At 36.9% G+C, this 19,319-nt stretch overlaps 1 protein-coding gene across 14 annotated transcripts in view; it reads right to left on the bottom strand.

Moving 5' to 3' along the window:
* The window catches only part of LOC129566082 (kinesin-like protein Klp10A), a 267,051-nt gene that overhangs the window by 6,253 nt on the left and 241,479 nt on the right, over nt 1-19,319 (bottom strand). The window contains exons 1-5 of one of the 14 annotated variants that reach the window (XM_055441624.1): nt 18,373-18,562; nt 16,506-16,965; nt 3,705-3,910; nt 2,505-2,723; nt 1,594-1,663 (exon numbers count right to left, since the gene is read on the bottom strand). In XM_055441624.1, coding sequence (XP_055297599.1) covers nt 1,594-1,663; nt 2,505-2,723; nt 3,705-3,910; nt 16,506-16,557 — 547 coding nt within the window. In that variant the 5' untranslated portion in view covers nt 16,558-16,965; nt 18,373-18,562. Of the gene's footprint in view, nt 1-1,593; nt 1,664-2,504; nt 2,724-3,704; nt 3,911-4,206; nt 17,818-18,372; nt 18,712-18,996; nt 19,287-19,319 lie in introns of those variants that run through there. The other 13 variants (XM_055441625.1, XM_055441627.1, XM_055441626.1 and 10 more) reach the window with 13 other exon arrangements.

Here is a 19,319-nt window from a genome sequence, read left to right as displayed (position 1 = left end):
CATACACCATAAAATGTGTATTGTTTTTCTCGTCTTTTTCTTTTTCGTGCTTTGCTTCCATTTATCCATCGACCGACCTGTGATGTACTGAAGCAAATATTAATTGTTTCGATTCGTGCTGATGTTGTTGATCAAGCTGATGTTGTGTATACATAAATATTTTTTTTTTCCTCTCTAGTTAATAACAGCTATTTTGAATGCACAAGAGACGATACGTCTGCTGAAAATCGTGTGCACAATAGAAATGTTCACCGGATTTTTGGTCGCTTGGAATGTTTTTCATCGTTGGACAAAATATGTGTGACTCGTGGACGAATTAAATTTGAATGTGATAGACAAATGTAAGTGGTCATGTCGCGGAAAATCCAACACGAAATCAAAATGACGATTGACTATACGGTGTGTCAGCGATAAAAATCACTTAGAGAGAAATAGGGAAAAAAATACCCACGTTTATTCAAAGCTAAAACAAAGAAAACATCACTTAATTTCTGAGTGTTCTACATTTGGCATAATTACATAAATTTGCCATTGAAATTGCACTTGGCCACGTTTCTTTTCATCGTTTTATTGGTCAAGATCGATAGAATTTTTTGGCGTGAAGATATGAATTTGAGTTCAATGCTGCATTTTGTACAACTGATTACACTTCGTACCACCATTGTGTACGTTGTTTTCACAATGCCGGCAAATGGACTCAAGCATAACGTTCATTCGAACAAACGAATGAACGAATGAATGATTCAGTCGCTTTGCACTTCCACTTCCACTTTTCCTGCGGCGAAAGTGTTTTGTTCTTTCGACATTGTTTTTTTATCCTAATTTACGGCATTTGTACATATTTTTTTTCTCTCTTCAACGAAAATTCCTTTCGTTCAATCATTTACGACGAAAGCCATTAGGCATGAAATATTCCGTCATCGTGTTTGACCATTTTTACGGTGTAACTCTAATTTACGCCATAATTAAAATCATGAGCATAGCACCTAATTATTGTACCACCATTTGTGATATGGTTTCGTGTATGCTCCAAAAAAACAGAAAAACGTCGAAGGACTTGTTATTTACACCGATCTGCGGGAAGTATGTGTGTGGCTTATTTAAATGCTGCACAAGACTCCACCTTTAAGTTTTAACTATCAAATAAAGCGTCACCGAAGGAATTTTTCATGATTTATTCACAAAGTCCGCTAAAGCAATGTATTTTATGTTGTGTCGCGTTTATGTTGAATGCCGAACTGGGGAGACCGGAGTGTGCGGTGAATGCGTGTGTGTTTGTGTATTGAAAAATGAGGGTCTCAATTGACCCAAATAAAAGCAATTCGCCACTGACAAGATTGAAATATTTGATTTATGTAATCGAAATGAAAGTGAAATGAACAAACATGGCCAACATTGCTCAATGAATGGAATATAATCGAAGAACTTCCCCCCAAGCCATCGGTCGAACAGGATGCATGACAATTTTATACGTTGGCCAATGGTTTCGTTTCGGTAGTTCTACTAAGGTATGCGTGTTGCAAAGTTGACGTTAATAGCATTTTCGGCTGTTTGAAATGGGCCGACAAATTGTTTTGATCCAAATTGACTTACCGTTTGATGCATAACTCATAGAATGTTGATTTCCAGCTCTATTAAACCTAATATTTCCTTGTGTCGCATCCTGTAAAAACAAAACAGACCATTTTAGTTCTGAGCTACAAACGTTTCGTGTTGTTGTGTGTGTGTGTGTGTGTGTGCTCATGTTTGGTGAATACCACATGAATTTCTTATGAGAACGTGTATCATACAATTTGAGCAGCACAAAAGGATCGATTTGCATTACAGAAAAGAAACAATATTTTGGCTTCTGCTTGTGTGTATGTATAGTATCTGTCTGTGTATTCTACAAACTACCAAATAGACGAGCAACCGTAAATGGAATGCTCACTTGCGGAGAGAATAAATCTTGATGACTTGATTTGAATTTCACTTTAATTTGCATAACATTCAATCATATGAGAATTTCAAACCACTTATCAAGCTTATCTCTCGTGTAAATCCAAATAATATTATTCTGTACATTTTGATCTTTTGCATAAGAGACAGATTTCACTTCTATGGAGATTGGTGATTTTTTTTTTCGGGTGCAATTTGTGTGTGCTCGTATCATTCAAACTTCATATAAATTCAAATTTGATAATTTAATCTTAATGCTAATGGTAATGTTTGGCAACCAAAAAAATGACCAAATCATATGAAGCTAATCTACAACTAAAAACACCAAGGCAACATCAATAAAACCGTCTGTAAAACCAAATCAAAAGGGGAAAAAATATGTCACAAAAAAGAGGCAAAATTTGCTGTACAAAAAAAAGAGTCAGTGAAACGAATCTGGTGTCCACGATTCATAGCCGCAAAAAAAGAAGAAAAACGAAGAAGGCGAGAGCAAAAAAAAATCGAAAAGAAAAAAACAAAGTTAAAGAACTTAAGGCGATAAAAACAAACATGATAACTGGACGAACATTGATTACAGGCTTGCTTTTTTTAGATACCGATTTGGCGTTTCGAATGGATAAAGTGGCACCGCTGCCGTTATTCGATATGGTTGATTGACCGGGCGTTTTCTCGGTGGACATAACCATTGCGGCTGGAAGTTGACCGTCTTCATCATAATAGCTATCTTCTTCATCTTCGTCCTCGTCATCGTCACACGCTTCATCCGATGAGTTTGACGCTTGATCCTTTTACATTTTGGAGGATGGCGTTGTGTTTAAGGGATTTACGCGCAAATTTATTATTTATTGTTTTTTTTCTCAAGAAATTACTAACGAAAAAAAAAATGCCTACTTAAATGCTTAAATGCCCTATGTCACGCTCAATTATTCGATTTGCAATGAAATGATAATGGTGTCAAAATGCTAGCGAGAAAAAAATGGCCAAGTGTTTCTTATTTGCTTGTTGGTTTCCTTCTGTTGCTTGTTTGAAAAGCCGGGCGTCAAATGAAAAAATCAAATTACGAATGTGACCTGATAATTCCGTTCACACCCGTACGAAAGCAGCGATATAAAAAAAACAACGTTTACACTTGACCGTTGCTGCTCACTTACCGAATCGAAGTGGAAATAAATTTGAAACATCTGTTTCATCCACCGTATTATGTTGACTGGAATTTCTTTCTTTTTTATCTCTGTTTCGTAATAAACAGAGCAATCACTCTCCCATTGAAGAAATACAACTGACGTTAGTTACAACGAAAAAATAAGTCGGCACACTTGAAGCAATGGCACTCGAAATATTTATTTCCGACACAATGTAAAAATACGTTCTGAAAAATTGTTTGCAATGTGAAATTGATCCTAGCAACATATCAACAGTGTGACGTTAGCTACGTCGAACGGGGCACTATGGAAACTGAACGGAATTTGTGTCACGACAAGAAAATTGCACTTGTATTATGTACGATAAAACGCAATCAAATACACTTTTACATGAAATATATAAAAAAAAATTATGGCGCTGCAGAAAATCAATGAACTAATTAGTGATTGTGGGGCAGAGCAGAGAAGAAAATGAACGGAAAATTTTTCAGGCTTGCAACAAGCATTAGCTTTCTACTATTCTGGCGAATCGATGTATTGAAAATCCGGACAAAAGTAAAACCGAAATTAATCGAATGATGGACAGAGCGAAAGAAGAATAAACAAACAATCAAGATTACTTACTCTCGTCAAGGCATTCGATGATGTTTGTTTGATAATTTTCGGCATTGATGCGGCCAATTCCTCCTGTTGAGCTAATTCGGCGTTCAGCTGAAGGATCGTATCCAATTCAATTTCTTTTCCTTTTGTTTCGTTGCGCTCGTACCATTCTACCGTAACGGAACGGGCGTCATAGTTTATTTTCGATACCATAGCCGAATGTATCCGACCTACAGAGAAATAAGGGAAGAAAAAAAAGTCGAATGAAAGCAAAAAGTACACAAAAGATTTTCAGATGATCTTAGAATAATGGATGTGTCCAAATTCTAGGAAATTGTGCAAAAGGACATAGAGGTAGGCGTGTGGGGTAAAGAAAAACAAAAGGAAAATTCCTTATCGATTGTGATTCAGATGTGCACATGTTTGGATTACACATTTTTATTCAGCTTCCCTTTCATTTCTCTATCTTCGTCTCTATGCTAAGAGAGAGAGAGAGAGCTCTCTTTGTGTTTCTTACAAAACTCACTTTCACTATCACAGTTTGCGTCATCGGCGGCACCATCTCTCGACGTCGATTTATCATTGGCGTGATTTTGCCGGTTGTCGAGTGATGATGTGCACACAGTTTGATTTGTGGTAGCAGCAGCGGTGGCCGTACATTGTGAATCAACGACGTTGTTATCAGTGTTGTTGATTTTCTCTTCTTTTATGCACCGTAGCGCACAATTGTTTTGACTTATTAAAACTTGGTCACGCCACTTCGCGTAATCATGGTATGCATTCATATCACTTTTGTTACGGACACGTTGTTGTTGTTGTTGTTGCTGCTGCTGCTGTTGTGCTTTCAAGTCGTTGCGAATTTTCTGAATGGGCGATTTTATATTGTTTGTAATGCGTTTATTGTTACTGTCGCACAATTTTCTGTCGCTGGTTTCTTTGATTTGGAATTTCGTTTGATTTTTACCAACGACCACGATGTGACTGATTAAATCTCTTCTTAACACTTGAAAGCGTTTCTTAAGCCACGACGGCATTTTGACGACTGTCTCTTTAATTGAATTGAGCCACACAAGAAATAAATACCACACAAAAAATAAGGCTGCTCCCTTTCTTTCGGAAAATTCAACGCACCACCGACATTTCAACAACGACAACAACAAATCACAAGCCAAATATTTTCTTTTTTCTAAAACAGACACGCCGACTCGATAAACAAATGCTCACTATGTTTGATCAATAATATTACAAATTAGTTGTTTGCTGCTTCTTTTTTTTACTTCGTTTGATCACTTTTCTTTTAAACCATTTCCTCGGTTCATTCGGTTAACGGCGCATGCAACTTTTTTCTGATGCTTCAGCAAACGATGTCTGAATTGAACTGTATCTCAATTATTTAATGTGTAGTTCAAAAATTGATATTTCCGATTGAGAGTGTTTTTCATCCTATCTTTTTGGTTCCGTGTATGTTTTCATAATCGAAATGTCTGCGCCAAATCACTGCGCCGCGTGCGTTCGCGTCTGATAACACCATCAAGGTTATCATAATAATGAAATAGCGAATAAAAATTACGAGACACATCAATGATGAAGAAAATCAATGGAATAGCGCCATTGCTAGAATTATGATGATAAATATACATAATTGCGATATCGTCATTTTTTTTCCTATTTTAAAACAACCCGAACGTTTTGGGTGGCAATATTGAAATAAATGACGACAAGAAAAGCACTTGGCTATCTTGAGTTCAGTCAAATTGGTCGTGATTTTCTATATTTGGAGTGTTTCGTCTAAAAATTAATTCACCTTGAAAGCTCACACTTCCGCGATAACCGCATTTTTATTTGTGTGTGTCTTTTTTTATTTTAGCCACGAAACTATCACTGACCAATGCACGTTTGCATTGTGAAAGCTTCCTTACTTCTGCTTTGAATTTGTATCAATCGTATTTGGTTGCAACAAAAAAAAAAACGTTTTTTTCTTTCGTCGAATAGATGAGCAACAAATGCATTGACCGATTTGAGTAACAAACGAAATGAAATTGAATGCGCATCGGTCTTTTATTTATTCTAACCTGAATGCGTCATTATGATAGGCTCTGCCTATTCCAATTCATTACATTACAAAATAAAAGCCATTTAAAGATAATTTCGATTGATTGGCTTGTACAAACAGAAATCGTACGATGCGGTTCCGGATCAAATGAGCCAGTCGTTACTTAATGTGTGTTGGGATAGGATTTTTGCCCGATACGAAACAATGTATATGACGAACAGATTGATAGCACGAAATTCATACATGTCGAGCCCACCAATTGTGTTATTTCTATTATTTCTATAGAAGGTTCTTTTTTTCTACACATATACATTACGTGATACTGTTATCATCATGAAAAGTTGTCTAGACGTGGTATAATCGATATTTGATTGAGGGCGAGGGAGAGTGAGCTAGGAAAAAAAGATTGAATCTGGCAAAAACTACTCAGTCAGTGAAAAGATGGTACTAATCATGTTAATGCGAAATTGCGTGTTTGTATACATATCATTAGGTTGATTAATAAATTGAATCATTTACGAAAATCGAATTAGCTTTGACACTTGCAGAAAATAAGTCGGCACTGTTTACTAAACAGATCTGGGTAATCAGTAAACATCTGAGCGCGCAAAATGGAAGCTAAAACAAACCAACGACTGAACGAGCCAATCGAACCACCCGAGTCAAAAGAATAAAACGAGATAGAGAGAGAGAGAGAGACTCTGACTCCAGTCACTAATTGGCTAATTGTGCCAGAAAATTTTATTAATTAACACATACGAATGATTTGTGTTCAATTACCGATGCCATCGTATAAATTAATTTACAATGAAATGGGTCGCTTCGTCTCAGCACTTTGGCCCGCTTCTTTCGTTCGATCTAAATTGAATCATTTTTCAGGCGAGCAATTTGCCCGAAGAGCATCGTTTCAAATTAATTTAAATTGTGTATATTATCTGTTATTTGTTATTAAGGCTTTTAGCCGAAAATTTCCGAGTCGCAAGTCGCTGTACGCAACGCTCCGTACTTAAACGTTTATAATATACGCCTGCACGTATATTTCTCCAATATTTCTTTATTTCTCTGCTTTCGTTGGAGCGCCTTGCTTTTCGGTGTTTGTTTTGTTCGCGCTTCGATTCTGGTGATCAGCCACATCGATACAGTGTGTGTGTGTGCGCCAAACACAAAGTAGTGGTAATGATTTGCCATTGCCAATTGGTTTGAATGAGCGACTACGACATTCATTTTTGGTACCACATAAGTCGGTGTGTTTTCATTTCAGGCCACATGTTTGTGTATATATACATTTTACACTGGAAACGAGAGAACGAGACATAAACGCCAAATTGACACAGACGACGACGACGACGAGAATGAAGCTCGCCGAAACTGGTTACATAAAAGAATGCTGTGACTTGTTTATTTGCCCGTGTATTTCTTTGGCTATATATGAGCACAAGAAAAATTGGCCCGGTGAGTCATCGATCTGAGTGCGCGCTCGCTCGTACACCACAACGGGTTTCAGATGCGAATGAACGAAAATAAATGATTAATTCACAAGTGCGATACAAGAAGGAATAAGAAATAACATGTCACAACACAACTATGTAGAACCTGACCGTCAATCAGATATCCCAGAACGTTTTAAAAATAGCATGAAACACTTGCAGACCCCAAAATGGTTAATTTGTACCGAATCTCATTTCATTCGTCGTCGTCGTTGTCATCGTCGTTGTTGTTGTTGTTGTTGCTGCCAAGCACTCATGCATAAATCAAGCAGCTCATTTTTCCTATGTAGGCTGACTTTTTTTTCAAGTGCGCGCTCAAACAAAAGGAGCGAGGCAAGAGTGAAAAAAAAGCGGAATCAAGGAATTAATTAATTGATTTTTAAATACTCCTCTCACATTTTCATTGCGGAACAGGATAATTGATTAGCATCAAACGTGCACACAACTCTCGAAATAGAAATGATCAAGTGTGCCATAGTTGGATTCAACACGATGCTGCTACAATCGATAGTCACGAGTCGTCGTCGTCGCTCGTTCATTTATCTCTCATTTCCAATACGGGCACAAAATGTGTCATCAAATTTATCGCATGACATTTTCAAGCGTGTGCTGGATTATATGATGACGCGCGATTGCATTCACCTGTTCTTATATCAATATTTCCATTTCTGATTATATTTATCAAATCCCGTTGAATTTAATCGCATTTTTAAAGCACAAACAGCACCATCATCACCACGCTTTGATTCAAAACTTAAATTGATAATCACCGATTGCTGATTAGAACGGAGGAAATCAGGATTTGTAGCGGCTTTATCTCTATTGTTCTGGTGGTATTACAATGAGTGAACTTGATCGGGAATTGATTTGAATCTCTTGGAAATTTCTAATTTTCATCAGCTCAGATTTGCTATGTATACATTGTATTTTGCAGAGGTTTTATCCCTCTCTTTCTCTTTCTCTTGCTCTGTTTTGATTTTTGCTTCGTTTTTAGTTTCTCTTTTCATACTTTTTATGTTCTATTCTTTGATTCCACCAATTCTTCATCTTCTTTGAATGCCGACATAGAGAAAACTTGTTTTTTTTTCTCAATGTCAATTGATTTCCTATCAATTTGTTCCTCTTTGATTTTATTTATGAGTCGAACATGATTAATTGACTCCAAATGAGGTCTCCATTCATTGATTGTGTGCTTAATATGTGTGATGCAAATAGAAACATATTGCCGAAAATTGCACATGGACATCAATTAAATATCATTTAATCGAGAGATGATTGGAATTTAATGAATTGAAATATTTCGGTATTGTTGAAAATTCGAATGAAATCATTTGTTCAATCACATGAAACTTATGGTTGTACGGGAAGAGAGAAACATATAATTTGGTTAAAAACAGGCGTTTCTCACAAACATTTCAGCATCAAAAGCACACGAACGATGTGTAGTTAGAGAAGAGATTCATGTTTATTATGTTTCAGCACAAGGTAAAATGATGATAGTTCAAGCCCTTGATTGTTGTTGTTTACCCGAGAATCCAGTTTCGTTCTCTCTCTCTCCTCTCTCTGAATTTATGGAGAAATGTCTTTTTGAAACTGTGAACGCACAATAACCCATTTTACAATTCACCGAAATTATCCATAGCTGGAAAATAGCAACTCTCTCAGGCATTTTCGTTACCGTGCATGTTGCATGTAATCATTAGTGTTGGCATGAATATTTGACCAGATTCTAGATAGAATTATGGTTTGTGGACAAGAGACAATGCTTGCGATGCTCTGTTATGATGGCCCAGCGTGGCTTGTATGCGTGATTGTTGCTTTTGCCAACAAAGCAATATCAAACATCAAACGACGACTCCGACGACTCCGACGATGATGACGACACACATACACAAAGCGACTGCACAAAAACAATGGTTCAACGAACAAATTTCTTTGCTCTTGTATTTGATTACATAGTGTGTTACGCTTAATTAACTGCCACATAGTTAGTTTCATTTTGTCAGACTGAAAATCTCTATTTGTTGTTTGCCGTAGTTGTTGTCGTTGTTGCCTTGTTTCTACATGGCGATGTGTGTACAAAACGCACGTATAACGGCGTTCCGTTTTAATGACAGCAACAAGCTTGTCTTAAACTCCATGGCTCGCGCTTTTTTTTCATCGCTCATTTTGCTTCATAATAAAATATGGTCCTTTTATCAGTGTATATATATCTATTGCTCCTACTATTCTCATTCTCGTATTTCAAAAACTGTTGTTTCTCTCTGAACCGTTGCGTTTGTTGTGGCACTTTTATTGATTTATATTCTCGCTTTGGACTTTCTGCCATCTCACTCTCATTCGCCGTTGGTTCGACCGTCGAGCTCTCTCAGCTGTTTGCAGTGGTTCGAAATCAAACGAAACTCATAGATCAAATGCACACAAGCGCACACCTAAGCGCTCGATGAGCACTGTGTTGTGTGTATGCACTGCACTTTGCTGCTTGTTCAATTATTTGTATGCATAAATTAAATAAATTGCATCTGCCATTCAATAACACAATTTCGCACGGCGAATAGGGAGCGCGTTCAAGTGTTTTATATTTGATTAAAATTGAAAAAAAAATAAACCGACGAAATTGGTTCATGGGATCGGGAACATTTCCAATTTTAATGACCGAAACAACAAGAACAATCAGAGACAAAAACAAAACTGAATCGAAAGAACTCGACATTTGTTTGGCCATTTATTCCCCATTGGAGTGCTGAATGAGAATGATCGAGAATAGAATCAAAATGTAAATTGTAGAGAGACTCACGTGTAATCATAATAATTAACGAATCGCTGTTTCGAATCGAACGCATTTGATGGGTAATGCGCTCAAAATGCGCATTCAATGCAATTGATTTTAAAATGGAAATGGAAACGCAAACGTGTATGTTAAGGTCAAGGTCATGCTGTGTATGTGCACCGATGAAGATGCGAGTGGAAAAGAGAGAGGGAGAATGCGAAATTAAATATGGTTTCGTCGATGTCATTCATGAGTGCCAGTCAAAAGAGTTGCTGTTTCTGGTGCTGATGTTGTCGTCGTCATGGTCGGATCTCTTGTTTTGTTATTGTACTACACATTGTGCGAATGGAAAATGTATGGGCTTCGTTTATATTCGATGACATCGAATTTAATTTTAGCATCAAACGGAAAACCATCGTTCTTTTTCTCTCCACCAACATCGATCCAATGCTTTAGTTTGAAACTCATCCAATTTTTCTGCTCTACGATTATACGATTTTTATTGGTAATTTTTGGTTTTGCAATTCAAGGCATCGCCGCGGATACTATGTAATTCAATAGTCAGAGCTATAACTAAATAAAGTGAAATGCAACAGAACTAAATCGTTCAAAACCCGAAACGGAATGAAATGAAAATTGAATATGTCTCAGCACCGTTTAAAATATGAATATCCAATTGCATATCGAAGTAGCATGAAAATGACGGCAATGAAGAAGTGGATTGAATGAAGAAGAAGAAGAAGAAGAAAAAAAGCAGCAACACATAAACGCGTCACGTTGAACAGGAGAGCATTTTGTGTATGGGCGTCTTAAGACCATTTATGGCAATGAATCGATTGCACGAGTTGCTGTTTTTTTTCTCTTCTCATTCATTCTTCTCTTGCTCTCCTAAAGTGTGACAGGCAATGTTTCGCTGGTGCTGGCTCATTTTGTTATTCAGTGCTCGAGCTTCTCTATCACTCACGGCACAGCTCATTCGAATTCAAAGCCACGACACAGGAAAAAATGCAATAAAAAAAAAGTTGCCAGCTGGAAATGTTCCATACGAATGTCGAGTATGATGAATGTGCACTAACTTCGTTGTACGGCGGACAGAAAAAAAAATCTCTATGGATAGAAGCGACAGGAAGAGGCGCACGCATACTAACAAATTGTAAAAAAAGAGCTGTTTATTACGCGTTGCTCAACTTGACTAAGTTACTACTCCGTTCTCTCTCGACTATTCTCGATGCTCAGTTTGAAATTCCATGCGCTCGTTATTCTCATTCTTTTTTCACACTTATGCATCACTCTCGGTCTGATCTCACCGAGGTCACTTCAATTGATATGAAAAATTACAATTTCCACCATAAAAACACATTGTTTTTTTTCCTCGTGTGTTTGGTTGCCAATTCATTTCGTTCTTAATTGACTAAAAGGCAATAAACCGCAATTTTTTCTTCTCCTAATCTCAAAGTCATCGGTGGCTAATGTCATTCAAAGTGCCAGCCCGTGCTGGGTGATCAAATGTCGGACAAACAATGTTAAATTGGTCAATTTGAATGTTGATTCGGATGGTTTAATAGATGATATTTCGTTTATTAACGATTTTTAATAGCCAATACTATTGACTCAATAGATTTGAAATTTTGTTTTTTCGAATAATGCGTCTCGCTCCAAAAACCATTTGAGCCAAAGCCAAAAATCATACTCTCCATGGCTAACATAACGTTCGGGTCACTTATTCGTCTTGTGTGATTGTTGATCGCATTATGCGATCTCATGTGTTTATTGAATACTTGTGCTAATGCCATGACGCATATATACGTGGACATAAGTGTGAATAATGAATAATCGTTCGATAGCGAACGAAAAGAAACGTTGAACGCTGTTCGATGTCGTTCATCCTTCAACGGTTCTATAAGTAATATTTCTGCGTATTTCCTATATATTAAGAATCCACATAGAACTCTCTTGTTATAGACTCACATTCTCGATTTTGTTTTCAATTCACATTCTCATTCTCATTTCCGCCATCGTCAAGAAAATTGTCAATTGTTCTTTCTCTTGAAGCAATTTTTGGTGACTGTGTATTCATGTGGGAATGCCGTTGTGCGGCACCAACGAAAATTCCCCAGCCATGGAAACGTTATGAAACAGATACTAAATGAAATAATGGCTTTTCTGAGATATGAAATAAAAGCGCACTTTCGAAGAATTATTATCGTTATGATTTGTGTTATAATGAAATTTAAAAAAAAATGAGAAAAAGAAAATACCAGTTTATGTACGGCGATAGTTGGTTGCTGTCGAGTGATACATTGAATCCATGAAGTACACACACACACACACACACACACACACACACACACACGCACACATAAAACATTATGGCCGATGGCTGAAATGCATGTCGGTGCGCGGTGTGACTGTGGATTAATTATATTCCATTTTCCATTCAAACAACCGACATTCACTCGAGCAAATGCTCATATCACTGTGTGAATTTTTCAGCTACTGTCTTAAGTCACTCGATGCAATGGTGTAACAATTACCGGGGAAAAAATTAAAAAAAAAAACTCTCTCAAAAACCGTAATTAAATGGGATCGCAATAGAGTGATGTAAAGACGAGAAGAAGAAGAAGAAAAAACTCGTGTAAGTATCTAATGTTGTTATGTGGAAGTGTGCGATCATTTCATGTCGTGCATTAGTGCCATTAGCAATTGAATGAAAAATCCAATTCAAAAAGGTACAAAACGTAATATTTTGTACACGATGGTGTGAGTGTGAGAGAGAAAAAGTGCACATTGGCACGAGCATGATATGCACAGGCCGAGAATATGAATCTCAGCTCACTTGGACGCCAGCTACGCAAACCGACACATTCAATTCTCAATTGATGATTTTTAATCAAGTTTGGCCATGTCGTGTTTTTTTTCCTCGTCAAACGAATTTGAAACCAAACGATCAACCTACACAAAAAAGCGATAAATAGTAAACGACATAATGGAATAGTTTTTTTTTTCGTTCGTTCGTTCGAATGATTTGAATCGAAAAAGAGAAATACGAATGCGATCCAGATCCAATGACAAAGAGCGAAAAAGAGACGAAAATCTACGTTTCAAGTATTTACACTTGAGTTTGTTGTTTGTTTGTTTTTTTTTTCATTTTCAGTGGTTGTTATGAATATGCTTGGTTTGTTTGTGTTACGAATAAAACGCGCGAGCCGTTTGCTTTATCGGTTGTCAAGTAATTTTGTATTCAAATTTCATGGCTTGAGCATTTTTCGATCGACTACTATAGCGCTTTTTGGCGCAACGTAAATCAGTGCTGCCGTGCTTGCCGTGCTTGCCGTGAATGACGTTAAGATGAATTTTTTTCTAGTGGCAAACTTGGTCGACAATGTAAGGCGAACAACGATTGGAATATGGGTCAAATGCAACAATTTTTTTTCTGCAGCGCTTGATTGTCTTGGATTCGCCATGATTTGCTTTTGTTCAGCGCGATGAAAAGAATAAAGCAATTTATGAGCCATAATGTTTGAATTAGCGGTGAACTGTATTACGGTTTAATATCAGAATGGAGTAAAAAAAAAGTAAACTACAATGTAACGTCTCTTTGCAAATATTGACTGGTATTGTGTGCCTTCAAACGATCAATCTGTGTGTATATGGCCAATTTGATTGACAGGATGAACATACAAAATAAGTCACACTTAAAATGAAACCCATCGTCCAGCGCTAGAGCAATAGCTAGCAATTTTGCTGTCAAATAATCCAAGTAGTGCACCGCACACCCGAACCGTACGCCTATATAAAACGGAGCACACAAAAATCGATATTGGACTTTTCTTATGTGCATTTCAAACCAAATTGAGTCGACGCTTCTCAACGAATTTGGTGCACGAAGTCGATGATATTGTTTTTGTTTTATTTGGATTACCATGAGAAAAAGAGAGCGAATGGAAAAGGTGAGAAAGTACGTGGTGGTAAAATAATACCTACGAACACATCCACAGACCAGAAACAAAAAATTCAATCGTTGATGACCTAGAATATGCCATAGAGTCAGCCTATGGCCAAATAAAAAACATTAAAATACCATTCGCGCGCTATTTTTTATTTCTCTTCTCTCGCGTTCATTTAAAATCAGACCGAAGACGGAAAAAAAAACATCGACGCATGTTTTCTTTAACCATGTACTGACACAGCCATTAATTTCCATTGGTATGTAAAATAGTTTAGTAACACGAGCAAACCACAACAACAAAACTTTTAACGAACAACCAAAATACTTTGCGGGAACAACCAATAACAGTGCCCACTATCTCGTTCTGTTTGGTGGCTACCGAGACGAACGAAATAAAAACATATCTAAATAAATAAAAAATTGTTTTGCTTCATCTCTGATTCCATTGAACTGAGCAAGCAAACAAACAGACTCGAAACGATTTCGAGCGTTTTTTAGGTTTTTTTGACGTAAAAAAGAAAAGCATTGGACACACTCGTCCGAACTGTGAACTAAATTCGGAAGAAGAAAAAAATGACATTTTCGTGGTTGTTTACTCATTTGTCTTGTGCTTGTCAAATTTTTCAATCTCAGCACATTCCCTGTCGCACTACTGACGTATGAAATGTACGGATCGATAAATTCGATCGGAATTTTGACGACCAAAAATGTGGGCTCACGAAATAAAAACTGATTATATTTCACAATGTTCAATTGGTTGTTGAATTACCCAGTCTAAACAATGCCGCTTGACGAACTGCTGGAAAAAGTGCAAGTTTCACGCTCGTTATAACAATACACATTTGACAATGTACGTCGTTATCGCTGTCGTAGTCGTTGCCGCCGCCGGGCCATCAATACTTGCAAATCGTTTGGTGTAATTTGACGAAGTAACAAACAACTGAATGTGCCATTGCGGCTCACAAATGAACGAACGAAAAATGGGGAGCTGAACAACGTTGAAACGTAATTTCTCAATTGTTCCCTCGCAGTCTCTGTGCTTGCTTGCTCATTGTTTTCGATAATCATTAGATAGTATTCGCAGTGAGTTGCTATGTACCAAATTCGTGTCTGCATGCATTCGTTTCGTCTCTCGTTTGGCCTGTGTGCTCAACTTGAGATAATTACAATTTAATACCTTCATTTTTATAATCCCATTTACAATCAATTGTTTGCCTAAACATCACATTGTCATACAATGGCAAATCATTGGTGAATTCATGCCAAATTCGAAGCAATGAATCTCTCTTGAGTTGAAGAAATGATTAGAAAATCTGCTATATAATGATTTTTGGCCAATTTTTTTCTCCTCCTCTCTCTCTCTCTCTCTCTCTCTCTCTCTCTCTCTCTCTGCCGCTCATTCCGTGATCAATTTATTCGCTTAACATCTGAGCCATAGCCATTGTTTCTGTGTATTGGCAATACGCTCTTTTTCATTCGCTTCACTCAATAAAAAAAGATAAAAATGATTCATTTCCATTCGGTTTAATTGTTGGTTGTGTTAGTTCGCTGTTTCTGTCGCACTCGTTGGCAGAGGTATTGGCGAAAAAAACGGCATAAACACAGCGAATCGCTGGAAAGATTGAAAGTTACCCGAATCCCACGCAATTCGGAATCGAATCGAAGAGCAACGCGCGAGAGAGATGAGAAAAAAACAACGAAAAATTTATTCCATACAGAAATCGTTATTGTGCAAGGGCCGTGTGCGCGTCACACAAATACGCGTCTAACTTATTTCCTATGTTTGGCCGTCTCTTTTCTTTGCCATGGCAATACGGCACGCCAGAATGAAATGCAACCAAATAATAACAAATGCGGATAAATATCATTTTGTATTTATCACGCGTTTCTCTTTGTTATTATTGCCAAATAGTCGAATTGGTTATGTGCCTATGTCTGTGTCGGTATCGGTGTGTGTGTGACTGAACAAAAGGCTGTGAACGGGCACCGTTTTTTTTCGATACACGATTTGGTGTTGTCGCCGTAGCAATAATTTCAAACAAAATATGAGCTCTCCGCACCAAACAAACTGTACCAAAATGCACACAATATTCAGACACACACAGGCCGCTCCGTTGAAAACCGAATTAGAGAACAAACCAAGCTGACGACACACACGGCCAATAATGCGACTCAACCTATTTGTCAACTCACCAAACTGTCCAACATTCTATTAAACACAAAGGAAATTATGTGTTGTGCTTTTTTTCTGTTTCATTGAAATGATTCGAAAGTGCGGTGCACAATAGATAGGCACATACATTGAACGAGAGAGAGAGAGAGAAAAAAACTAAATTGAATCAAAACCGTGGTCGGCGCATCGATGGGACTTTTTTTCGTTCGAAATGGGCCGAATCCAATTGGAATAGCTTGCCATTTTGCCGAAGGAATATTCGCTTTTTTTGCCTTTCGGTTGTCAGCATCCACAACATGGGGAAATGCACTGAAATTTTCACACTATTGCATAGAACAAACACAAATGGATGGTGATATGGATAGAAAGAGAGAAATGCATTGTACTACTTACCATCGGTTCTTTTTATGTTGACGCTGGCTCCAATTTTAATAAGACCGTCCATTTTGATGCTGAATTAAAAAGAGAGATTTCTCTTGAATTGTTGTGTTTTTTTGTTTGGCGTTGCGTGGCGTTGCTCTTCAAACAGCTCTTTGTTGATATGATTGTAAATCAAATTCGGCAGCAGCAGCAATCGAATCGGCTGTACTTCTCATGCATTTAATTCTAAATCGCAACTTATAGCTAACTGTTTCGACATATGTCCACCAAATCTTTTTTTTTTCTCTCTCTCTCTTTTGTTCGTTTCGTTTAAAGGCAATTTCACGATTTATTCTTTTGTTTGATTACATTGAAATATTTAAAATTTATTCTTTTTTTTCGATTTTTAATTCATTTGTTGATGATCGACAAATTCACAATGATGACGATGACGACAACAACAATACACACTTTGAAAGAAAAAAAAAACACACTGTAAGAAAGAAATGAAATTAGTCGACAAATTCTCGGCTCAGAACGGAACGAAACAAAAATTTTGATGTATAATACAATGAATTTGCGGAACACGATGACATAAAACACATAAAATCGACAATGAATCTAGTTGCAACGAGCAAATGAACTAAAATTCTTTCAAACTAAAATCAAACTCAATTGTTCAAACACATTTAATCGGTCGGTAAACTGCAATTGATTCAATCGGGAAACGATGGTTCAAACAGAATTTTTTTTTTCTCTTCTGTGTTCGTATCGGTGAATTAAGATGTTTCCTCTTTCTATCTCGCAACTGTTTTCAATTGAAACACAATGAGCTGCTTGCTTTTCTATGTCACAATTAATCCGTTTCTTCTTTTTTTTGTCTTAAAACTAAGCTGTAGTTACACTACGCCATGGGAAAAAAAAACAATATTTTTTTGTCGGATTAATTTTTGATTAAACTGAATCACCTCTTGTTTTGTTGTTGCTTGTATGGATTTTATTTGATTGATTTTCTTATTTCGTTGGTTGCTTTGACTCTTTCGTGTTGTAGTCGAATGCTCTAGCTCTCTATGCGTTTTTACTGCTATACACTGCTTACGTTGTTCAAGTATTCAATTCGCCCATTAATTTTTACTAACAAAGCGAGTCGCTTGTGATTTTGTTTGGTGTATTTGAAGAAATATCGGTGTGTGTCATACACGCACACAAATGCAAACCAGAAAACCATATGCGAAAAAAAAACTGAGAATTCAGAATTGCATGGCCACCACCATGTATCTCTGCGACCGAATGCTTTGCTCATTACGTAAGTGTGGGTAAGATAGACAGTGGCAAAGAAGCGAAAAACTAACAAAACACACATACATACACAACACCCATCCGATGAGATCAACTGTCAACATGGAACCTAGTCGGCATAGAGGTCGCAACGAAACAGCATGAACAAAAAACCAACCATTTCGCCGTGATTAACGACAATTCGGGTTTGAATTTTTTTTTTCACACAAACAAAATCGACTTGGTTTTTTCTGTCATTGCGTGTATGAGGAATTTTCGAGATTGTATGAAATCAGCAGTTGGATCGATTATTTCATCTTGAGTAATGGTAATGGTGACAAAAATTCGAATTGAATATTGGCAAATATCGCTAAAATTGCTTGGACAATTTGCTATGCATTTTCTATGCTCTTTTTATATTAATATCCAGTTAGAACCAGTTAAAGAGCTGCTAGCTCGAATATCTTTACACGTTTCAATATTATTTTCTCCTTCCAAAATCGTAATATTTAATTGTCGATTCAGTTTTTCCCGAAAATATCTGATTTTACCCCAGAAAATTTGTCGACTTGAGTGTTCTATATCAATTTGTGTACACAATCAAATCATCTGATTGACTCACCACAAAACGATTCGTATTTATTTTGACTGACACGTAGTTAATCAAATATTTACGTATAAATGACTAATCAATGCACTTTTTATCAGGAATTATTCAACGAAAAACACAACAATTTTAAAAAATACAAAAGAAAAAAATATAACAAATATGCTCGGCAGATGGTTCGATGCGTCAGAAATGGTCGGCCGTTTGTGCAATAGCTTTTGTATATAGCACCTCGTTTTGACTTTTACACTCTCCGTACAGCAAGCAAATGTCAAACCATTCGCCGCGCACTCACTCACATTCCATTGCGTTTCATATATGGGCAAAAGTCAGTAAGACGAAACCACACAAAAATGTTTCTAAAGAGCAAAAAAGTATATTAACGCGATGAATTTTTGCATAGCATAACTATTTCACAGAACTTATATTCTCTGAAATTTTGATCCAATTCGTATAAATTTTTCATATGAAAATCTACAAATTTTCGATTTTTGTACCGACCGTTTTTTGAAAGCACAAGATTTCTACTATGCTTTTACAAAACTATCAGCTCGCTTTGATAAATACAAATGGTTTTTTTTTACTAGGAAATGATATGCCCACATTTTTGTTGAAATTTTCATAATGTTATACACAAACCTGGTCGGGCTTTTCGTTTCACCTCTCTAAGCCGTTTTCGAGATCGATGCGAAAGTTTCACTTCTTCTGGCATTATTCACAGCGTTCAATGGGATTTTTACAATCCGCCACCAGATATATCACGAAGCGAAAACTTAAAACAAAATATTAAAAACGAAAATAATAAGGAAACCGATTGAAAGGAACTTATTTTCGCTGGATCAATCCAAGCATCAGCACGAATTGTGAGTGCATTGACACAAAACTGTATGATTCTCGTCTTCGTTCTTTTTGTCAATATGGCTATACACACAGCATTTGAATAGCACAACTGCTACTACTGC

This window comes from Sitodiplosis mosellana, unplaced genomic scaffold (assembly GCF_009176505.1).
Source record: "Sitodiplosis mosellana isolate CC-2019 unplaced genomic scaffold, AAFC_SMos_1.0 Smas_scaffold_3, whole genome shotgun sequence".
NCBI lineage: Eukaryota > Metazoa > Arthropoda > Insecta > Diptera > Cecidomyiidae > Sitodiplosis > Sitodiplosis mosellana.
This window is presented reverse-complemented; position numbering and strand designations above follow the sequence as displayed.